Source organism: Gnatocerus cornutus, chromosome 5 (assembly GCF_029298725.1).
Source record: "Gnatocerus cornutus isolate USDA-ARS CGAHR chromosome 5, icGnaCorn1.1, whole genome shotgun sequence".
NCBI classification, from domain to species: domain Eukaryota; kingdom Metazoa; phylum Arthropoda; class Insecta; order Coleoptera; family Tenebrionidae; genus Gnatocerus; species Gnatocerus cornutus.
This window is the reverse complement of record NC_142237.1, coordinates 16006918-16030855: the sequence shown is the minus strand read 5'-3', so window position 1 is coordinate 16030855 and position 23938 is coordinate 16006918. Positions and strand designations below refer to the sequence as shown.

Genomic DNA, 23938 nt, shown 5'->3' with positions numbered 1-23938 from the left:
TTGTTTGGTCAACTACTTATCTACCCCATGTTTGAAAAAATATTGACGCTCGTCTATGCTTTAGCTTTGCTGCTGCGTAACCGATTTGCGGCACTGAATTAGAAGTGACCCCGTAGAACGTTCAAATTTGGTAGAAAGAGTTGATGCATTGAGAAAAACAAATGGTTAGAATTTCAAGAAAATTCAAATTCAAGAAAACATTTCTTCGTACTCTTATACTTTCAGCATTTTTCCAAGGCGTGCTGGAAATAAGATGGTTTATTTTAAGTTTTCTAACATTGAAAGCAGAAGTTCACGAAGTAGTTAAATTATAAAATTTTACATGTTTCTTTAGACCAATTTTTGCGTTTTCGACGATAGTCACTGCAGTCTTCTAAGCGATATTGTTCTGAAAGTTAATGCCATTCTTTGTGGAATAACATCGGTTTTGAATGAATTCGAAAAAACTTCGGTACTACAATATTTTTTATATCTGGTTTAGCCTGAAATTTGATATTAAAGTAGCTATTTTTTCGAAAACTAGAGCTGATCTTGGAAAACCAATTACTGTTTCGTAATCAGAATGTCTTGTATATCCAAAAACCCCTTTTACATTTAAAAAAAAAGTACTGTTGCGCATTGTTATCAATCAAATTCTTTTTTATCGTTTCCAGCAATGTTCTTAATAATGCATTTCTTAAAGAAACTTTTTCGCTATAAATCAGCGACTTGAATGACACAAGATCATATAGTCTTTCGACAAATAAATTACAATGCAATAACAAGAAACGTTTTCTTGAATTCCACTTCGATTGTCTTCTAGAAAGACAATATTTTTTAAGCGACACATTCACCAAACGCTGGCTACTGCAAACGATTATTGGCGTGTGTATTGAGGTGGAAGATATTGCTGAAATATCAGAAAATTCGTTTTTTTGGGGCTCAATTATCGATTATTGTGGGGCCGGCTACTTAAAGGTTTCGATGTAGACAAGCGTCTTAGGATTTTAAAATCTATTGGTAGTACTGTAACATAAAAAGTCACGTTGAAGTCACAGGCTACACTGTTACCAACATGAAAAAAACCTACAAGCCGTCCGTTTGTACAACATTTTTTGCATATTCCCACAGCGATGATAAAAGTGTTCTTGTTAAGATGAGGTGGCACGTGCTTTCTGGTTTAAACTTTCTTTATTGTGTGCAACTGGAGATATTAATTTTTTTCAAAAATAAATATGGCGTAGGTATAGTTGGAGTTAATGGAAAAATTGGTGTTTTGGACGGAAACTGAAAATTTCCCAATAACAACGCTGTTGGCCTCTTCGTTTTATTTTAACCTTGGCCACAAAAATTGAAATTAATCTAAATAAATTGGTCAAATATAAAGCAAAATACGATTTTCGGAACTGTTAGCACAAAGAGAAACAACTTACCCAATTTAAGCGTCTAGTCCCTCTTCTTCCAAGACAAAATCATTCAAAACTCTTCAAGTGGGGGAAGGAAAACAAGCCTTAAAGTAAGTTAAATTATTGTAGGTTTAAGTAAAGTCTTAGTGTTTCACATAAGAATGGACGAGGGACTTTCTAGACAAAAGTAAGAATTATTGACATCATTCTATCGTTTAGTACGATTTTTTTTAGAAAACATTCGTGGTGGGAGCGACGCACCAAAACCGAAAAATGTCTGATTGTGCTGAGTGGTTTTTGTGTCATTGTAATAATTTTTTTAGCATCGAATCTTTTGATGACATTCCGTCCAAGTAAGTAACTCTCTTTCTGAACGCAATTAATTGAATTTCGCAGAAGAGGGAGTTCGCAAAGATGTGTGCATGACAGAGAAGTGTATTCGTTTTGCTGCTAACATCTTAGAGAAAATCGACAAGACTGTGGATCCATGCGACGATTTTTATAAATTTGCCTGTGGGAATTTTATCAAAAATGCCGTCATCCCTGATGACGAAGTCATGATTTCGTCTACGTCAGAATACATGTTGGCTTACAAGTTGTTTTGTGTCTCCAATAACTCGCTTTTTTTCAGTGATAAAATATCTCTTCAATTAATGAACATATTTGAAGAACCAATGCGGGAAAATGATCCTCATTCTTTGAAGTTGGTGAAAACTGTGTATAAGTCATGCATGAATAAGACAAAGTCAGAAAAACAAACACTGAATTTTATAAAAACCGAAATAAAGAATTTGGGGGGTTGGCCAGTTTTGGAACCACACTGGAACGAAAAACTGTTTGACTGGAAAAATGTCGTCTATCATTGGAACAAAATCGGATGGAGGTTTCTTTTTTTCATGTCAATGTATGTTGACATCGATTTGAAGAACTCTTCGCAGCACATCTTTACAGTAAGCTTTCTAGAAATTGGTGATTTTGCCTACTTTAGGATTGTAGATCACTCAACCATCTTTCCTGACTGGTAGATATAGTAAAGGGTTCAACCACTCTGCTGTTAGAGCAAGTTACCAATACTTTACTGAAGTCGCTGTGCTCTTTGGTGCTGACAGAGAAACAGCAATTTCCGACATAAAAGATGTTATTAATTTCATGATTGATTATTCATATCTAATGACTACTTACGTGAATCGAAATAACAGCACTTTAGAGTACAATTTGTTTACAATTCGAGAGTTACAAAGGAAATTTTCGGGGTTTCCCTGGCTCAAACTGATCAACAATTATTTATCACCGATGCACATGCTGACGTCTGATGATGTTGTAAATGTCCGAATTCCGAAATTTTTCGAGAAGCTAGAAAAGTTTTTGCCAACAGTGAAAAAAAGGTTTGAAGGTTTTTCCGGTTAATTTGTGAACAACTTTTTTTTTTAAGGACTTTGGCAAATTATGTGTTTTTGATGGTTGTTCTAAGTAGCGTGGATTATTTATCAGAAGAATTTGAGAAGAAAGAGTTGGATTTTTTGAAAACGGTGTACGGGCAAAATCAGATTACTCCTAGATGGAAAATATGCGTGGAACAAGCGCAATAGTACGTAGAAAAAAAATTCTATTTGTTTACGGATTAGTTCAATTAAGTTAATTTACAAACTACAGAAATGTTTGTCGCGTGTCTGCAATTTTTAGTCTGTATGAAAATGATGCATTTCCATAAGAAATTGGGCTATTAATATCTGTGTCTGAGTCATACAAAGAGACGAGAGTAACAAATTATTTCTACTTGGCAATATATTAACTGTTGTTTCTTTTAATCGGTTGTCTGATAAAAAATACTACTATAAAATTTGCATCAAATTAGAAACTTAGATTAAAATTGCTTGTAATTTTATATTTTTAGTTTAGATATTGCCGTTTCGTCTTTACACATCAAACACTTTTTCGACAAGACTAAGAAACGCAAAGTGAGAGAATTGACAGAAGACATTAAAAGCGCTTTCATTGACACTCTGCACAAAATCGGCTGGATGGACCGAAAAACAAAGAAGCACGCTCTTCTTAAAGCCGAAAAGATGAATTCTGTAATAGGTTATCCTGATGAGCTGTTGGACGATAAAAACGTGGAGGAATACTATCAAGGAGTAACTTCCATGGTATTAACAATTACACTTTTATTTTCTTTGCTTTCAGTTAGAGCTAGACCCCGACGACCTTTTAATAAAGATTGACTTTAATTTGTCCCATTTCTTCCACATGAAACACGTTCAGAAGTTAAGACAACCAGCATTAAAACCTGATTGGAAAACCCAAACGTATACTTACTACGTCAATGCGTTTTACTCGCAGAGAGACAATATGATTGGTAATCGTTTGTTTTTTTCTTGTGCGAATATTAACTAATTTTTTAAGAATTGCCAGCTGGAATTCTTCAAGACTACTTCTTCGACTCGGAAAGACCCCAGTACGTGAATTATGGATCAATAGGAGAAACCATTGGCCATGAAATAACTCACGGTTTCGATGATCGTGGCAGACAGTATGATAAAGACGGTAATTTGATTGACTGGTGGGAACCAGAAACCAATCGAACTTTTGGGAGAAAGAGCCAATGTTTTGTCGAACAATACAGCAACTACACGATCCCTGAAATTGAAATGAATTTAAAAGGAAAACAAATTTTAGCGGAAAACATTGCTGATAATGGAGGCATTAAAATTGCGTACAAGGGGTATTTGAAATGGTTAGAAAGAAATAAACCGGAGCCGCAACTTCCAGGATTACCGTATACACCAAGACAATTGTTCTGGATAAGTTCCGCTACGACCTGGTGCACGAAATACAAGAAGGAGATGCTGAAAGAAACTGTGATTTCAGGATTTCATGCACCTTATTATTTTCGAGTTGTTGTGCCTTTTATGAATTCGGATCACTTCGGGAGGGACTTTAATTGTCCGCTGGGGTCACCTATGAACCCGAAGTATAAATGCAGAATCTGGTAATGCAATAATTTATAACATTCATAATTCATAACGAACAGTCGTGTTAACATAACATACTAAACCTGAATTATTTGTATCTCATGTAATTATTTAATACCAATGTCAAACTTTATTGCGCAAACATGATATGGTATTGTGCATTATATAATTTTTAAATTAATAATAAATAGATAGGTACTACTATAATCTAGAGATTTTACGATGGTCATTTCTATTAAATATGCATGTAAAAAGTTATATTCCTGTTTACAATTGTTTGGGCTGTAAATACGTTTTTATTAAAACATGTTCTCACGTTTCGCTTTAATTTAGCAGTTTAATTTATGAGGAGGTGTATTTCAGCGGATGCGTTAAAACTATTCATATTGTGGGCAGTTCTTATTACGGGTAAAATTATTTTACTCGTGAAAGCGGCGCTTAATATGGAAATCTTGTGTTAATGTTAATTAAATTATAATTAAAATAGGATGTGGTTCGTTGGTACCATGCATATTGTATCTAGTTTTGTCGCATTAATTGGTTTATTGCAGTCATAATTAAAATGAAAATTTAGACACAATTGTGTGTTGAAAATATTAGAATAAATTATTTATTACAATACTTCATGTGGGATGCATTTTTGGTCAATTGCTAGGTGTGTGAGCGTAAGTTTCATGAAGAAGATTCATTTTTCTGATTAATGGCTTCCGTTTTCTTGTCGCTGCAATTCTTTTAAAGATTAGTTTAGTGCTGGAAGAATGTCGGGGCGTAAATAGTGAACGTTTTTCGTATTCAGTCTGACTCATTACCATCAATTTTAAAGACTTCAATTCATTAGACGACCATAATTGAGGTAATTAAGAAGCAAAAAAGACTTATGACTACATACATAATAAACGTATTTACAGGTAATCAACCAATGTTGTATCTCAAAACGCAACAAAACCCGACGCGGTAATTTTAGGTTTGAAAAATTTAATAATTGTTAAAAAGTTTTGTGTTTATTTTTATTCAATTAACTTAAGTTATTGGGGCTCATTTACCGCAGAATTTCACTCTGAATTCGAAACTGTGCTACTTTTTCACTGGCATTATGAAATAACTGAATTAGAAGCAAACTTATACTTTGGAGTTTTGAGAATTTCCATATTCTCTTGCTGATTTTCGATACTTTCGACTGAGTGGTTTTCTTCCAAAACTTTGTATTATTTGTTGTCTCTCAATTTTTAGATTTGTCTCAATTAAATTTTTAAATTAGAATGAAACTCAATAATTTTATATTTTATTCGGATTTTGATATTCTATACCCAGACGTTAGTTATGATACGTGTAATAGAAGTTGATCTTGTATCAATTTTTAACTCAAAATTTTTAATGTAATATCAATTTTTACCAAATGAGCATTTTTTTTAAATCTACTGCGTTTTTAAGAGACTGATAGCGTATCTACCGTCATGCGTTAATACATTTCGTAAACATTTAAAGTGCACAAATTACATGTTTGAAATAAGGCAAGATAAGAAAAAGTAAACCAATTGTAGTAAGTAGTTAAATACGTTTAATCTATTTAGCAATGTTAACAAGCTTCCGGACAGAGTTCATTCTACATTACTGTGTTGGTTTCTATTTTTCGTACTAAAAATAAAGACAATGACTTGTCACAATTATATTTTCAATTAAAATTTATTTTTATTTGTCAAGATTACTGAGATTATGTAGATTATCTTATTATGAATCGTCATGATAATTGAAATCCTTAGAGATATTGCAGACAGAACAGTAGGTGGTGAGATAATTTAAATATTGCAAGTGATGATTTCAACAGAATGCAGGTGCGTACCAGTCTGCTACAAATAATTAATTAAATATGTATTTTTTTTACTCCTTTTGCGATTTTCTACATCAATTCATCTTGTCTGAAACGAAATATTTGTAAACGAAATATTTGTAAACACGATTTAGTTATATTTATTTAAAATTATCTATCCAATCAATCATTCGGTATTTGTTTTATTATCATTTCTAATATCTTTTTATTTGGTGGCTGGCTGAATGTAGCCATATTTCAGTATTTTAGCCCGTAACGCGAGCGCACGTTTGTCAAATTAATAGCTATAACCTTTGTTATGATTATTTATGTAATCGCATTTGGTCAGGGACTTTTCTTCCGGTAAATTCGCTATTGTTAGAACAAAATTTTTGCGGTCACCTTCATTTCAAATTTGAATCTGAATGGTATCAGATTTTCATTGTCACCACTAAAGTATTCACTATATTAAATTTTTGGCATTGTTTCCGCATCCATTGAGTTATCATAATGTGGGTCCTCTTCTGATACAACGGTAACACAAATTTATTAACAAAACTAATTATCAAAAGCACACACGACCATTAATTATTTTTTACACTATAAATTACCTGTCGTTTTGCAACAACTATAAATAGATTCCAAACAGGTCAAATCATTATCATAAAAAATTGTCGATTTCAATTCATCAGTTCCGATGTTAGTACCATCGTTTCCTTGAAAGGTGTAAGCGCTCCCGAGAGAAGAATGAAAAGATAATTGCGGTGTTTAGTACCCTCAGCATCTTTGTTCTGTGTGCTTCTTTGGCGATCATGCCGCTCAGGTAAGTGTTCCAGTTCTTGGGGGAAAGTGACACTTTCAAATTCCATCTGTTTTGTAAAAGAGGCAAAAAAGCGTTTTTTTTTCCAACAAAAAATTTCTTTTCAGACAAGATTCTTGGTGGCGGCGAAAAACTCGTCTAGAAAGACAGCTACTGATTATAGCTTTTGGATCTCTTCTTTTAGCCGCGTTTCTTCTCTTCTCCCTCATTTTTTGTAAGAACATACGTAAGTACCTGTCAATCATCTTGACAGAACCATTAATTTAATTTTCCATTAGATGAATTGTGTCTTGTTTTTTCTAAATGTATTGTTCATGAAAAACCTTGTAGACTCGACCTTTTTGGGCTCGGACGATATCTGCCTGACTCGAGAATGCGTAGAAAGCGCCGGAGAAGTCTTTCGCAACATGGACGAAACTGTGGATCCCTGTCAAGACTTTTACAGATTTGCCTGTGGGAATTACATCAAACACTCTTTGATATCGAACGATAAAACTTTTGCTAACACCTTTACGGTAATCAACGATATTTTGCAAGAGCAGATTAAAATCTCCCTGGAGGAAAAATGTTCCGATAATGAGCCTAAGCCTTTTACCACAGTGAAAAAGTACTACAAAGCTTGTAAAAATAAAAGTAGGTACTGAAGTGTTACCATCTCTGATAAAACGTCTCAGTTTTATTACTTTGAACCGTAGCTTTGGCGGAGAGAAACGGCCTGGACATTGCGAAGACACTTCTTAAAGATATGGGGGGTTGGCCGGTTTTGGAGGACTTTTACGACGATTATTCATTCGACTGGGTTAATAATGTGAGGGCGTTGAGAAATACAGGTTTATCTGTTAATAGCCTCATTGATATTTCGGTTGGTTTAGACTTTAAGCACTCCACGACGAGGCTCATACAGGTACGACTTTAACTACTCGTGGAAAGCGCTAATTTCTCTTGTAGATTGATCAGCCGTCTCTTGGTGTCAGTAGAGAGTACCTAGTTAAAGGAACCAAAAATACAATAGTTAATGCTTATTACGAATACATGGTCGATATAGCGGAAATGTTTGGCGCGTCGAGATTTAAAGCGGAAAACGATCTTAGACAGGCTCTGGAGTTTGAAATAAAATTAGCGAATGTAAATACAATCTTGCCAATTAACTACTAACTTCACTTCTATTTCAGTTCTCTCTGTCTCAAGAGGATCGACGTAACATAAGTAATTTGTACAATTTGTTAACGATAGACCAGTTGCAAGCAAAATACAGCAAAATTCCATGGTTAAAACTCATCAATCTTATAATGCCCAAAAATGCGCAAGTTAATGAGAGTCAGCCGGTACTTGTGGGGGTCCCGTACTATTTACAGGCTTTTGAACAACTCATTGATACAACACCTAAGAGGTAAAAAAACAATAAAGTTGTTTCATCACTCAATATTTTTGTAGGATTCAAGCGAATTACGTCATGTGGCGCGTTGTTAAAGACATCATTTCTTATCTGAACCAAGAAGTGAAAGACCGAGAGTTGATTTTTAAGCACGCGATTAATGGAATTCAGGAGAGTCCTCCACGGTGGAAGGAGTGTATTGACGAAACCACAAGTTTGTAAGTATTGTTACTTTTAGAACTCTACAGTCAAGTTCTTTTTAGAGTACCGATAGTCATAGGAGCTATATACGTACGGAAGTACTTCCATGCAGAAGCCAAACAAAATGCGTTAGAAATGGTACAATACATCAAAGCCCAATTCAAAGACATTCTTCAGTCGATTGACTGGATGGACGAAGAAACACGCAAGAGTGCGTTGGAGAAAGCCAACACGATAGTTGACCACATCGCGTATCCAGACGAGCTCCTTGACGATAAGAAGATTGGACAGCTTTACGACAAGGTGACGTGTCTTTCTTCGTCGACTTAACACCAATCTGATTCTAGTTAGAAGTTGATGAGAACCAGTTTCTTTACTCTGCTTTAAATATCAGCAAGTTTGCCTTGGATTACACTTTGGGGAGATTGCGAGAACCTGTTAACAAGACAGATTGGAAAGAACACGGTTTTCCTGCTCAAGTCAACGCGTTTTACCACCCTCTGGAGAACAGCATTAGTATAAGATTTTGGTTTGAGAAACAACAAAAATGTAGTTCTGTTTTCTAGCATTCCCTGCCGGCATCCTCCAAGGAGTGTTTTTCCACAAAGATCGTCCAAGATACATGAACTTCGGTGCGGTTGGTTCGGTAATAGGCCACGAAATAACGCACGGTTTCGACGATACCGGCCGTCAGTTCGATAAAAACGGTAACTTGGTAAACTGGTGGAAGGAAAAAACGAAAAAGAAGTTTCTAGAGAAAGCGCAGTGTATAATACAGCAATACAATAACTACTCAGTTCCGGAAGTTAAACTAAAGGTGTGTGGTCAAATCGAGCTAATCAAAACTCACAAAAATTTTAGTTAAATGGTTTGAGGACTCAAGGAGAGAACATTGCTGATAATGGAGGGGTTAAACAAGCCTATCTAGCGTATAAGAAGTGGCAGCGAGGTAATCTAGCTGAACCAAAGCTGCCTGGTTTGAAGTACAATCCTCGACAGTTGTTTTGGGTGTCGGCTGCCCAAATATGGTGTTCTAAACATAGACCAGAAGCTATAGCTTTGCAAGTTACGGTGGACGCACATTCTCCTGCTGAATTTAGAGTGTTGGGGCCGTTTAGTAATTCGGAGTTTTTTGCTAAAGATTTTAACTGTCCGGTTGGGAGCAACATGAATCCTGCGCATAAGTGTTCGGTGTGGTAAAGATTTTGACATATTTATTTTATAAATGTTTGGAAATTTTTAAATTACTCTTATGGATAATAAAATTGAGATTTAGTCAACAGTTTTGTTTGTATTTTCTCCTGTTTTTGTTTCATTCTAAAGTTAATCAAATTTAAAAATAAAATAAATAAATAAAAGGGAATTCCAGAGACATAATAAATTCTATTTTTTTTTCTACAAACATTGAAGGGAAAGTTTTAAAAGTAAAAACGGCTTTATTTATCATAATAGAGACTTATATTTTGGACATTCGTATTTCTACCAGACTTGGCACTTGTGGCTTGGGTTCATCTTCGAGCCCTCTTCGCAGTGAAAGTCCTTGCTAAAATATTCAGAATTCATCAAAGGCACATTAACACGATACCGATTCGGCGCATGTGTGTTGTAAACAATATCAAGCTTGAGCTCTTCCTCTCTTTCCACTTTACACCAAATATTAGCCACAGCAATCCAAAACATCTGTTCCGGTGTAAACTTCAATCCCGGAAGAACAATTTCCGGTCCATTCTTTTTCGTCCACTTTTTATAAGCTAAATACGCTAATTTAATGCCACCATTATCTGCAATATTCTCGCCCTGCGTATTGATACCATTCAACTAAAATTCAAGTTAGTTAAATTACATCATGCAACGACGTGTGTTAATTACATTTAACTGAACTTCCGGCTCGGTAATATTCCCGTATTGATCAATGATGCACTGCGCTTTTGCATCGAAAGCGTCTTTCGTTTTGGGTTGCCACCAATTAACGAGATTGCCGTCTTTATCAAATTGTCGTCCTTCGTCGTCGAAGCCGTGGGTGATTTCATGGCCGATGATGTGACCGATTGCGCCGAAGTTTATGTACTTTGGGTTGGACGCGTCGAAAAAGACGTTTCTTAAGATTGCAGCGAGGAATTCTTAAAGAAGAGAGTTGGTTACGGTCAGAGACGTGTAAAGAAGAATTACCGATGCTGTTTTCACTTGAATCGTAAAAAGCCTGAACTAGAGCGACATAGGCGTGGTTGCGCCAGTCCTTCTTGTCGAGCTTCTGGTCTAGTTGGGGGTGTTCAATGTTGTTCTTGAAGAGGGACAGGTTGAGCATGCAGCCCAAGTAGTCCGAGGCTTGAAAAGTGAGCTGAAAAGAAATAATTGTCGGTTTTGGCGCTATTATCAATTATGCTCGTACGTTCTTATAGTACTCTTCTAATTTGTGGTCATCAAACAGTTCTTCAGGATGCGCCATGTGAAGATGAATCGCTTCAGCTTTTTCCACCGCGTGCTGCTTGGTGACACTGTCCATCCAGTCCACCTTCTTCAGAGTCTGGAGGAACTGCTCTTTGATGTACATTATCAAGTCGGTCATTACCGGTTTTGCTTCTTTCTTGAAGTAATTTCTGACGAAAATGGCCCCACTGGCAACGTATAAACTAAAACGAGCTTCTGAAAGTTGAAGGGTTACGACATTTATTTTCTCACCTTATTCCTGCTTTTGTGCACTCTTTCCAACGTGCGGGTCTGTTAACAATACCGGCAATAACCCTGTAAAACTCCAATTGTAAGTCTCTGAGCTCTTTGTTCAGATAAGTGATGTTTTCCTCAAGAGTTGCCCAGAACATATAATTCGCTAGAGTTCTACAAGAGACGATTAGTGCGAACAAAGCTTTAGAGGATAGTACCTCTTGGGAGTTTCCTCCAGGACTTTCTTCAACTCCCGGTAGTACGACGGGACTTTAACAATAATAATGTCTTCCTCCTTCATGGTCTTGTAAGGATGTAACATCGTGTTTATGTATTTCAACCAAGGAACGTAGTCGTACCTCTCTGAGAGTTCTTTGATGGACATGGGGTTGTTCTCAAGAGTCGAGTTTCTTCGCTCCTCTGCTGGTAATGTGATCTTGAAAAATCCGCTCAAACAAGAGTCCGGGAGCGATTTTAACTTACTCGCGCTAGTGTGATGATCAACTCTGCCACTTCTTTTAGATCTTGCGAAGCAACTTCTTCGCTTGCCCCAAAAACCATCGCAACTTTCTTCATGAACTCGAAATACGCTTGGAAGATGGTCTCGTTAAAACCATTTCGTTTGATTTTGTCCAATTTAACATCGAGTTGGTCCAGCTGAAAATCAGAATAGTTTCAAGTGGTTTTAACGTGAGAACTAACAAAAAGAGCATTTCTTGAAGAGTTTGTCACGTTTGGTTGCATGACAAAGTTGAGGAGCATGTATGGTGTCAGTCCAACTTCCATGAAATCGTAGCTCGTGGAGATCCAATCGAAAGTGTTTTCGGTCCAGTTGGGTTCAATGACAGGCCATCCTCCTAGACTTTTAATAAGTCTCTTGAATTTCTCTACGGAGTTTTGTTCAATCTCGGTCGTGTTCATGCACGCTTGGTAGAGTGTCTTTGCAAGAATAAAAGGTTTGATGTCTGTGTCCTCGATGGGTTTTTTAAGAAAACTGTGCATGAGTTCCTCTACTTCATCTCTGGAGTTTTACTTCGTATTAAAATGTTAAAGTGACACTAAAATCTTACTCGACAACGGAGAAGGATGATATCGACGTCTTGTCTTCAGGAATAACCGTATTTTTTATGAAACTCCCGCAAGCAAAGTTGTAGAAGTCCTCGCAAGGGTTGACGTTTAAATCGACCTTTTCTAACACTTGAGCGGCGGTTTTTATACAGTCGGGGGTGAGACATATGTCATGCGAACCATACTTGCAGTCTAAAATTTAAGAGGGATGCTCATAAAAAACGTTTCTTTTAAATATCACGTAAAGTTTCTCGTAAAATCTTACCTTGAGTTGATCGTGATAAATGCACTGAAAGCAAAATTATTAAAATCACGACCAACATTCCTACGGTGATTATCAGTGCCCTTTCGGCTTTCGGACGCCGATGCCACCATGATGGATTTCTAAACGTCAAAGATTAGTGGGAAAATTTCGAATTTTCGAAAACTTACGTGATTTTTAAGGTACTCTCAGACATTGTTTAAACAGGTTTGCACATCCTTCTTTGTTTACAACTTGTTATGAACAAATACCACTTTTCACTCTCACGTGAGATGATCTAATGATTTAAAAGCGTGTTATTTAGCATTGGTAGTTCTAAGAAATGCAGTGATGGGTTTACAAACAAATTTGTTTAAATTTTGTTGGGTACATGTCGCGGTGTGAAATTGTTTATTTATAAGACTGATCTTGAAATCCAAACTTTCATTCGATTTAAAAACCTGTTTGGTTAGTTCGAAATTGAAAACGCGATGCGTTATCTCGTAACGAGATGTTAAAATTCCGAATGAATAAACCACAAGTTGCGGTAATCGAAGTAATTGTTGAAGTTTTAATTAAGAAAGAATTAATACGTCAGAATGTCATGAATCATGTATTTTAACTTACAGGCATTCTAAATGACTCTAAGGAATGGTTTAATTTAATTTCAAATTAGTATGTATCTATCTATTAATAAAATAAATAAGCAATATACATAAGCTCTATTTTTCAATGTAAAGTTTTTGTTTGTTCTAGAAATAAAATATTTATAAAATTTCAGTATTGTTAATGAGAAAGTCTTAATTAGTATTCCCGCCACATTTAATTGCAGCACTTAAATTACCAAAATTACACTTGTTTATAAATATGGAACATTTTTGGTTTGTTCGAATAATAAAAAAATCATCAAAATCGTTATTTCTGCTCAGAAATTTTGAAATTTGGCTTAGTTAATTAGGAGGTCGTCGAGAAAGTGCAAATTAGTAATTTTGCTAAATTGAATTGTAATCGAATTAAAATTAGCAAAATTACATGTTTTTCTTAAAAAAATAAACATTTCGATTTGTTCTAAAAATAAAAACTTATAAAATTGGACATTTTGCTCCGAAATTTTGTAATTCAGCACAGTTAATAACGAAGTTTGCAATAGTTATCTGGTCAAATTTAATTGCACTATAGCAAAAGATTTACTAAAATTACACTTTTTTTTTATAAAATATGGATAGTTTTGATTTGTCCTAGAAGTTAAAATTTGTAAAATTGGTTATTTCTGGTTTGAAATGTTGTAATTGGATGTAGTTAATCAATAAGTCACAATTAGTAATCTCGCTTAATTTTATTGTATTGAAATAGTAATTATTAAAATTTCGTTTTATTAAAAAAAAAATTTGTGGCAATTGCATTAAATCTATAAGAGAAATCAAAATTTTTCGTTCGTTCTAATAATGTTTTTCTTATGTTTTATTTCAATAATTTTTTGATTTCATATCTTTTTAAAATTTTATAGGTCTGCATTATTAAAATTACCAGAATTAAAAGCTTTATACAAACAGAATTTTTTTTTATGCATTCAAATGTATTTTTATTTGTTTTTTTTGTCTTATGGGAATTCTTTTCAACTGTTTTTTTTATTAGTATTTCTGAAATGAAGAGTTGCAATACAATAAAAATTGTTTCTTTATATTTTATTATTACAATATAAAATGCGAACATTTAATATCTACACATTACATTTTAACATTTCTGTTGATGCTACGATTCTATATTTGAGAGAAAACGACAACAATTTTGAAAATGAAATGATAAATTTTCCGGGGTATTTATTAATAAAACAGATGCTTAAGCTTCAAGGAATGTAAACGGCTTATAAACATTAAAGAAGACGCTTTAAGAATGTTAACAGTCGGGAAGGACTTTTGTTTGTTGTAGCTTTTAAGTAGAAATCTCTATTATTAAAATTGACTAGAGAGTAGAGATGCACACGTCCCAGCACAAAAACCCAAAAAACGTTGAGAAATCCCCTACCAAATCGGGCATTTATGTACCGGATTCATCGGCGATCCCGCAGGACAATTAAAATCCCGTGCAAAATACTCGGAATTCATCAGCGGCACATTAACCCGATAGTAATTTGGCGCATGAACCCTGTCCATAACACTAATTTTAAGTTCTTCTTTCCTCTCCACACTACACCAAGTATTCCCTGCAGAAATCCAGAACATTTGCTCTGGAGTGTATGGTAACCCTGGTAGTGTTTGCTCCGGTTGATGTTTATTAACCCATTTCTTGTAGGCTAAATATGCTTGTTTAATGCCTCCATTATCAGCTATATTCTCGCCTTGAGTGTTTATGCCGTTCAACTGCAAAGAGATAATTAAACAAGCTTCAACCCTTGGCAGTTCACTAACGTTTAAGTTTATCCCAGGGACTGTGATGTTGCTATATTGGTCAATGATGCATTGTGCTTTAGCGTCGAAAGCTGATTCTGTTACCGATTTCCACCAATCCACCAAATTTCCGTCTTTGTCGAATTGGCGGCCTTCGTCGTCGAAGCCGTGCGTTATTTCGTGACCGATTATGGAACCGATTGCGCCGTAATTCATGTATTTGGGGCGGCGGTCGTCGAAGAAAACGTCCTGGAGAATACTCGCCGGAAAATCTACTCATCTCAACAGTAAAATTTTTTAAACCGTAACTAATATTTGACATTACCAATGCTATTTTCAGTCTGGTCGTAAAAAGCGTTTGTAACGATAGCCATAGCATGATTCTCCCAATCTGGCTTCATCACAGGCTGGTCTAATTTTGCAATCACAACGCGCTGTTTGAAAATATTGACCTTCGACATCGACTCTAAATATTTCAAAGGGTTCACTGTGAGCTAAAAACTAAACTGATTAGACCCAACACCCACTTCGAGCAACTGACATTTTTGTAATAATCTTCAATCTTCTGGTCATCGAGGAACTCGTCGGGATACGCGATGTATGCGTTCATAGCTTTAGCCTTATCTAAGGCATGTTTTCTGGTGATGTCGTCCATCCAGTCGATAGTTTTCAACATTTCGATGACTTGTTCTTTGATATGGTTGACCATTTCGACGGAGGTTTCTTTCGCTTCTTTTTTGAAGAAGTGTTTGACGTAGAGAGCTCCACTGGCTATGTAAAGTCTGGAAATAAAAATGAGCATTTCGAAGAAAAAAGTGTTACTAACTCTTCAGCTTTTTGAACGCACTCCCTCCAGCGGGCTTCATTGTCGGACTTTCCAGACACGATTTTCGAAAACTCCAGTTGCAACGACCGAACGTCGCTGTTGAGGTAATGAATCAACCCTTTGACCGCTTTCCAGATCATGTAATTAGCCAGAGTCCTGAAACTTGTGATCAGTTGATTGAGCGGCGGCCGAATTTTTATCACCGTTTCGGCGTGCTTCTTATGATTTTCTCCAGCGCCTTAAAATACCTCGGAAGAGTCACAATAACGGAGTCATTAAAAGTCACAGTTCTAACGGGATCCATTAAAGTGTTAATAAATTGGAGCCACGGAACGTACGAAAATTGTTTCTCCAGCTCTTTGATGGTGAACGGATTGTCTTCTAACGACGAGTTTCTTCGTTGCTCCGCAGGCACTGTAATCTTAATAAATTGTTTTGATGTTGTTTTGGCTTCAAATCGATGACTTACTCTGGTTAAAGCAATATCCAGTTCGATAACGTCTCTCATTTGTTTATGGGCTCGCTCGTTATCTGCGCCGAATGCAATAGCAATTTTCACCATGTAATTGTGATAAGCTTGAACAACGCTCTCGTTGTAACCTCGCCGCATTAGCTTGTCGAATGAGACGATGTAGGGCTGGTCTATCTGATGAAAAATTTTAATTTTAATTTCGTAGAAGTTCAGCATTGTAGATTTACAAAGTTTTTATAAGGTCTAAGAATCGAAGAAGAAAATACAAAAAACAAAGTATTAAAAGTAATGTAAAAAACTGACAAATACAAAAAGTTTATCAAATCTAAACCGTAGATCTAAATGATTAATTTAATAATAGAGCAATTAGAAAAATTGACAGATTTTGAAATATTTGAGAAAATTGAAGAGATTTGGGGAGTTTAAAAATTAAAAGAATTCAAATAATAGAATTAAAATTGGCAAACATCAAATTTTGTCAAAAAAATGCATTTTTTCCCAATTTTTATTTTATGATCTTCAAATTGTCTAAATTTTGGAATAATAAATTTTTGCTGAAGTAGGTATTCAGTTTAAATTTAAATTCAGGTTTCTTAATTTTTTTCTATTTTAAAATTTAGGATCAGATTTAGGAATTTAAGTGGAGGATTTCGAAAATTTTTGCTTTATCTTAAAAATGAAAATTTTTATGCATTTTTTTTGCCAAAATTTGGTGTTTGGGAATAAATTGTAATTTTGATAATTTATGTCAACACCAAGAATTGATACAATAAATTTTCTTTGTTGAAAATTTAGGCCAAAAAAAATCTGAGAAATTTTCTGTTAATTTAGATTTGTTGGCGTTCTTGAAGACCTCTTTTCTCAAGAAATCTCTTTTTTCTTCAATATTTTCCAAATTTTTTTATTTTTTTTTCAATTTTATTTAAGGATTCCTTAGTTTTGTGTCTTTAATTTTTTTAGATTATTATCTAAGATTTGCTGTTTTTTTTACATTTTTTTTTATTATTTTTAATAGCAACTTTATTGACATTTGATTATGTGTACATTTCTAGAGTTTTTAGGCTTTTTTTTAATATTAGATGCTTGAAAGCTTTGGATTTTGTGAGATCTCTAAAATTTTTTAGATTTCTTTAGATTTGAAAAAATACGAAATATTCTGTGATGTAGAAAAGAATCGCGAAGACATTAAAAATCGCAAGCATTCGACGGATCTCAGGAATCTAAGACATTTGAGGTGATTAAAATAGGTCAAAAGCATATAAATTATTAAAAAATTCATAATTCAGTGATTCAAAATCTCATATTAAGAAAGTATCGAAGGAATTGATAGAATATAAGAAATCCGAAGAATCTGATATCTAAAAACGTCGTCAGATTAGGTACGAAATTAGCTTTAGAAATGACCGTCTAGGTCTTCAGAACAAAACTTTGTTGACTGTCGTTATCAGTAAATATTTGATATATATTTCCGCGTTAAAAAGAAAAAAGCCTTCTTCAACTAACCGTGAGGATATTTCTAGACGAATTTCTCGCGTCAGGTGTGACACTAAACTCGAAAAATATGTCAGCGTTAAATCCCAATTTCATAAACTCATACGTCGTCTCCTTCCAATCAAATAATCTTTCGTCCCACCCCGGTCCTTCGACCACTGGCCACCCTCCAATTCCTTTAATGGTCTTTTTAAGATCTTCCAGTGAGTGTGCTTCGATTTCCGTCGTGTTCATGCAAGCTTGATAAATAGATTTGACAAGAACAAAAGCTCTAGCATCCGCGTCTACGATGGGTTTCTCGAGCAATGTCCGCATTTGTTCATCCACCATATCACTGAAACACGTTTTAAATTATTCCGAAAAAAGTAGCGCAAAAACCAACCTCACAATGGAAAAAGATGATATACTGGTCTTGTATTGGGGAAGGACTGTATCCTTTATGAAATTCCCGCAGGCAAAGTTGTAAAAGTCGTCACAAGGGTCGATATTTAAATCTACTTTTTCGAGCACTTTAGCAGCGGTTTGTATACAATTGGGGGTGAGACACACTTGCGAATCAATTTTTCCTGCTATAAATATGGTTTATGTAGGTTGCTTCGACAGGTCGATTTTCTCCTCACCTGATAACTTTACCGCTAAAATGATTATTAGCAGGACTATGAGAAGGATGAGAAGCAATAAGAGCCATTTTTCCATTCGAGTGCGTCTTTTCCACCATGACGAATGCCTGTAATTATACCGATCATTATAAATCCGCTTAATAAACATGTAGGAAACGTTCTTGATGCCTCTAACAATGTTAAAAGCTTTACGTCATTTTATTTCTTAAACAGATGATTATGAATTATTTCAATTACTGAAGCGCCTGATTTACAACATCGATCCAGACTACACATCTAAAAATAAAAATAAAATCTGAAGCATGATTTATGCTTGTTAGTGTGTCATTTTTAACGAGAACCATCAGTGCGATCTGACTGAGCTTCTAAAACGGAATATTGAACAATCCATCCCGGTACTTAATAATATCAAAACTGCTATAAATTTGCCTTATTTGCACAATGTTCTACGTCTAAACACAATTTATGATCATACATTTATGGGCTTACACTAAATTAATTTAAGTACAAATCAACTTTTACTTTATGTTTTATGCATGCGGTGATCACCATCTGCACCTTGAATGATTTTACCATGCAATTAACTCTATGTAATTATATGGCGGATCAATTCCGTGACGCAGTTCTTGTATCACCAAACTGCTGACAAAGTCTAAGAATACTTTTATGACGGGCAACTTCAACAGGGTGGAGGTTGTGCGCAAAGATTAGGAGACAAAATTGGGTCAAGGAGAATCGTATTTTTTTTTTAATTTAGGAGTTTTAGCATAAAACGGTTAAGCTTTTACAGTTTGTGCTTATTTATACAGAAATCAGATATGATTTATATGAAAAGCCTTTTCAAGTTGTAAAAGAGAAGTTAAAAGAGATTTGTTTATACGCGCTCTAGCCTGGCAAGTGAGTAATTTAGTTCTGTGTAAACATTTTTTATACGTCTGGTCCTTGTTTTCGTTAATATGAACGAAATGTTGGGGCGGCGTTATTTTTAGTTGATTGAGCTTTGCAGTTTCAAAATTTGGAGAAATTATGAAATTAATCAAAATTGCGGGAAATCAGTAATACTGCTTTTAACGAAATTTCAAAATTGTCGACTAAAAGACAAATTTTCGAAATTTTCATTTTTAAGATAAGCAAAAATTTTCGAAATTCTCCATTCAAATTCCTAAATCTGATGCAAAATTTTAAAAGAGAAAAAATTAAGAATCCTAAATTTAAATTTAGACTGAGTATCTACTTCAGCAAAAATTTATTATTCCAAAATTTGTATAATTCGAAGATCAAAAAATAAAAATTGGAAGAAATTTTTAGACAATAAACAATCTGACGAATTTTGTAATTCTCAAAAAGACTTCTGAAAATCTTACATAATGTTTGAAATTCAGCTTATCTTGGTAGCCTTTTTAGAACTTGTCGTATAGTTTACTTTTTATAAATTATACTACCAAATTTTATTTCCGGCTTATATTTATGTTCTATTTATAATGATTTCATGATGATATTCGTTTTGACACTTATATATATTTCAATTCATTTATTTTTGTGAGACTTTGCCAAGAAATATTTAGTTAAGTGCTTTGATACATCGACTATAAAAACATACAAAAATTTTGCCTTGAGAGTTGATTGACAATCTAAAACAAGATGTGACTGAAATAGACAACAATAAATAAAAAAAAAAACAAAAAAAACTAGTTAGCAATATCTATACAACATATACAAAACACTTTTAATAACTTAATATAAAAAGCATGTTTCCATTTCTTCTGAGATTGCAATCTGCAAAAAGATGCGCGTACAAATATCTCTTTGTGCTTCTGGAAGTGTACTTAATTGCATTCAATGCCATTTTACTTATATCTGATGCATTTTTGTAGAAGTAGTTACAGGAGATTTAATTGTACGTTGATTGAAATATCTTTCAATGTCGTTGAGAGTAACAGTAATCTTAGACTCTCGTTTTTTTGTAAGCCTTGACTTCAGTGGTATTGAGTTTCTCAGTTTTTAATATAATTCTACATACTTTTGGAGGTTAATCCATCCATAAATGATGCAATTTTTAAAAATATACATTAAAACTAGTCGCTATCAAGAGAATTCGTTAAATTTAGAAATAATCTAAAGCACATGGAGAGTAAATAAGTGCCGCGATTCCATTGAAATTTCAAATAAAATAAACATTTGAGTTAAAATATTTAAGCACACACTTTGGCTATTATTAATTCAACTCCTCTTTTTGAATTGTTGTCCTAAGAAAATCGGGAAAAAATTCTGCCGGTAATTGCGTCCACTGTACACTTACTTCGCTTTGGAACTCTGTTCATTTATCATTTTCTTGTAAAATAATTCGCCACAACACTACTAAATTACCACATTTGTCAACTTAACCCGTTGGCACACTTTCGACTTGTCCAGACAACCAGTAAAACGAATTTAACTTTTTACCCCACTCTCATGAAAGATCAAACTGTGGAGCAGATGGAACATTTGAACACGCAGCAGGACAAGAATAAAATTTTCTACACCCGCCGATTATTTGCGCGTGTTTTTAATTGATACTGGTACTAAATAATGATGGAACTTGGAATACAATTTGCATACTGTGTATGTAGGTTTGAACGTGGTACGTGAACTGTATAAATAGTAGAAAATTGTGAAGGTAATGTTCCCCGCCGATGGCATATAGTGCACTTTTAGTGTACGATATCAAGGATAATCTTTTGTTGTTTCAATGGCGTGGTTTTATTATGTTTAATTAACTCACCTAGCGGTTTTATTGTTAATTTAGTGCTTTGTTGACTCGTTAAAACTCAAAATTCCACGCTCGGGTGAAACCGACAAAAGATCCAATCGATTCTAAGTGTGGATGATCATCGAAATGTTGCAGACGCGTCTGGTTTCTTTCCCTTTCTCTGAAGTGAGCGATACTAAACAAAATATAATTCCAGCGCAGAGCGAAGCAATTACAAAATTGCGTTCCTCCTACATGATGACTTTTCGCTAATATTGAATAAAACGGAACTAAAGCATTCCTTCATTGTGGCGGAATTTCAAGGACAACCGAAACCGTGTTACTCCTCTTATTTGTTTTAATCATTGTTACAACATCGCATAGTGACGATACTATCAGGAAATTAACTGGAACTTATTTAAAGCAGCTAATTTGATGTGGGATGTCACTAGTTACGAACCTCGGTAATAAACTCAAATTAAATTTTCTGGCTCGTAAAAACGAGAAATAAAATGTAAACGCGTGCTCGGGCGATCATTTTTTAAATCGGTAAATTTAGAACGCGATGATCACATTCAAACCATTGATTTTACTTACGTTTCAGTCAATAACTGTTCCATCGGATTCAACGGATTTTAGCAACTGTACTAGACAAGGTTTTGTTCAAAAGACAATGTCGAACTAAGTGGTCAATATTGGTGCTAGTGACGTATTGTAAACATTTATCTATAATTATTTCCTTAGCACGTGGAATCGTGGTCACGCAACGAAAACATAAATAATACTTTGCAAATTTTACTAATTTATCTCACCTGAAAGTAACTTAATTAATCATAAAAACGAACTGTTCAAATTGTATTTTTATAACAGATTTGCATCACAATATTTACTTGAGATCTGTTTACGGTTAATAAAAACCGTGTAATTAGCGTGGAAATTTTCGCAGAGCATCACAAATAATCAGGTTTTATGGAGTTATAAGATGTGCAAAGTTGTAACATCGCCGCTTAATCAAAGCAGAAATTCCTAATTTATTGCACACACATTAATTAGCGAGTGTGCAATTGATAGCAATTAATTAACAGCCTAGACACGTTTGGCGGAAATAATGAACAATTTTTTCGCTCGTGGCCTTTATGTAAATTTCGCCGAGACGAATAATTGTTAAAAAGCACCGCCCTTCTGATAAACTTGCAATAACAAGCAATTTATTTCTTTGTGGTGACTGAGCCCTTACAATTAAAAACCGCTTTCACATTTATTTATGTGATTAATATCTCTGATTTGTTACTCCGCTATAAATCAGCGGGTAAACTCAGTATCACGATCACGCAGTGTACTACACTTTTTAAAATTCCTGCAGCTTTCGTTATAAGTTACAAGTTATAAGCGAAATTTTTAAAGATTTTTCGATAAATAAATTAACCGGAAGAATAGTAGTTCCGATTCCGGTTTAAGCAAAGATGACCTCAATGATGATTTTGAGGCCTCTGCGTAATAAAAAGTAGTGACCCTGGTGTATTATTTATGCACTGAATCACGAATGTGTTATCAGTGACGATCATGCAAAATAAAAGATTAAAAATGACGTTTCAAACCGAGTTTTTGCGTTTTATTAGGATGGTGTGTGGGATATTTATGGTGGTGGGTAGAGGATCCAATTTAAAAAGGTAATGGACGTGTCTAGACGTACATGAAAATAAGAAAAATTGGTACTTTTATGTGGTTTAAATGGTTGACTAAATATACTTTGCACATCTAGGAATCAAGGATTTGAAAAAGGAAGTATGGCAGTGAAGTATGCAACAAAATTTACTTTCACAATATAAATACATAACCATGTTTGACGTTATTAATGTTTTTCTACTCATACTAGCGTAAGTAGGCATTTTTGCATCGACTACTTGTCTTGTAAATGTGTCATTAAGGGGAGAAGTAATCGCACGGGTAAAACGCACGGCCCGTTTAGAGGAATTTTTTGAGTTGGCAACATAGCAATGACAAATTAGCATTTTTCGCCACCTCTGGGCTGCGTACATAAAAATCACTCTATGTAAAGTTTGTGTAAAATGTAACACAAAAGCGTTCATAAAGATGCGCAATGTTTTCTGTCACTCGACTTTGAGTCGTGAATTTTTGCGAAAATTTGCAAATTTCGACTGTATAAAAATCAAAGAACTTTTTCTTATGTAAAAAATCGCGAGAAAAACGATGGCACAAACCGCATCTCAATATCTGAAATAGTTTTCAAGATATCGAGCACGAATTGTTTTGAATCTTCAAAAATTTGGCCCTCTGGCGACAACCCAAAAATTCAAACGACCATAACTCAGTTAATTGTTGACGAAAATTAAAAACTCTTATGTTTTTGAAAAAAAAATTTTTCTAAAATATGTAAAACATGCTTCGGAATCTGAAAATTAAATGAATAATTTTTTTTAACTAGATTCCTTTTTTTTAAATACGTTTAAGCAGACTTCACACAACGACAAAAATGTTCAGAAAGTTAATTAATTAATTTGAATAGCAGCTATTCAATATTTCAAATCTTCTTAGAGAGTACGAATTACTTCCATTATCTCTGTACAAAATTTTGCATTAATCCACCAGACTCCTTTATTGAATGAAAAGTTGCATCTAGCAGAATCCGAATAATTCCTCATAACCGCCTTCCAGCTTATTGTATTTTATTCAGCGCTGAAATTCAAAAGCATAATAAACCGAGCCGCTTTAAATAATTCAGCAACCTTATGCTGCGTTAGATTGACAGTATATTCGGTGCGGGTGTTATATATTTTTCACTTCTTTTTTCGATGGTTTCGTTCGGTCAGCACGATTTACACAAAAGTCCCAACAATAGTTCTTTCTTTATTAAGAACTATTT

The 23938-nt window shown here is 34.5% G+C and overlaps 4 protein-coding genes across 7 annotated transcripts; 2 read left to right on the top strand and 2 right to left on the bottom strand.

The window, feature by feature from the left end:
* The first annotated feature begins 1485 nt into the window (after nt 1–1485).
* On the top strand, nt 1486–4685 carry LOC148175086 (neprilysin-2-like). The gene is made up of 9 exons (XM_088035808.1): nt 1486–1572; nt 1620–1738; nt 1782–1968; nt 2017–2335; nt 2382–2770; nt 2818–2973; nt 3280–3520; nt 3570–3741; nt 3789–4685. The coding sequence occupies exons 1-9, from the start codon at nt 1547–1549 to the stop codon at nt 4376–4378; spliced, it is 2199 nt and encodes a 732-aa protein (XP_087891934.1). The 5' UTR covers nt 1486–1546; the 3' UTR covers nt 4379–4685.
* A 1305-nt stretch (nt 4686–5990) lies between these two features.
* On the top strand, nt 5991–9840 carry LOC148175085 (neprilysin-2-like). Of its 2 annotated transcripts, none has more exons than XM_088036083.1 (11): nt 5991–6189; nt 7092–7210; nt 7315–7617; nt 7680–7888; nt 7933–8109; nt 8157–8374; nt 8419–8577; nt 8623–8863; nt 8908–9076; nt 9127–9377; nt 9422–9840. In XM_088036083.1, exons 1-11 carry the CDS (start codon nt 6170–6172, stop codon nt 9758–9760), a joined length of 2205 nt encoding a protein of 734 aa, XP_087892209.1. In that variant the 5' UTR covers nt 5991–6169; the 3' UTR covers nt 9761–9840. The 2 variants fall into 2 exon arrangements, with proteins under 2 accessions (XP_087892209.1, XP_087892210.1); XM_088036084.1 differs by lacking the exon at nt 5991–6189 and adding an exon at nt 6578–6987.
* An 83-nt stretch (nt 9841–9923) lies between these two features.
* Nucleotides 9924–12850, bottom strand: LOC148175084 (neprilysin-2-like). The gene is made up of 11 exons (XM_088036085.1): nt 12722–12850; nt 12555–12673; nt 12292–12481; nt 11924–12242; nt 11705–11878; nt 11440–11657; nt 11240–11395; nt 10950–11190; nt 10730–10898; nt 10430–10680; nt 9924–10378 (listed from the first exon to the last, which is right to left on the bottom strand). Exons 1-11 carry the CDS (start codon nt 12745–12747, stop codon nt 10040–10042), a joined length of 2202 nt encoding a protein of 733 aa, XP_087892211.1. The 5' UTR covers nt 12748–12850; the 3' UTR covers nt 9924–10039.
* A 1350-nt stretch (nt 12851–14200) lies between these two features.
* On the bottom strand, nt 14201–21753 carry LOC148175083 (neprilysin-2-like). 3 transcript variants are annotated; one of them, XM_088037043.1, is made up of 11 exons: nt 21652–21753; nt 18327–18433; nt 18089–18275; nt 17719–18040; nt 16213–16389; nt 15947–16164; nt 15744–15899; nt 15459–15699; nt 15243–15411; nt 14939–15189; nt 14201–14890 (listed from the first exon to the last, which is right to left on the bottom strand). In XM_088037043.1, the coding sequence occupies exons 1-11, from the start codon at nt 21672–21674 to the stop codon at nt 14552–14554; spliced, it is 2190 nt and encodes a 729-aa protein (XP_087893169.1). In that variant the 5' UTR covers nt 21675–21753; the 3' UTR covers nt 14201–14551. The 3 variants fall into 3 exon arrangements, with proteins under 3 accessions (XP_087893169.1, XP_087893170.1, XP_087893168.1); XM_088037044.1 differs by lacking the exon at nt 21652–21753 and adding an exon at nt 21088–21257; XM_088037042.1 differs by lacking the exon at nt 21652–21753 and adding an exon at nt 20626–20945.
* Nucleotides 21754–23938: the final 2185 nt, after the last annotated feature.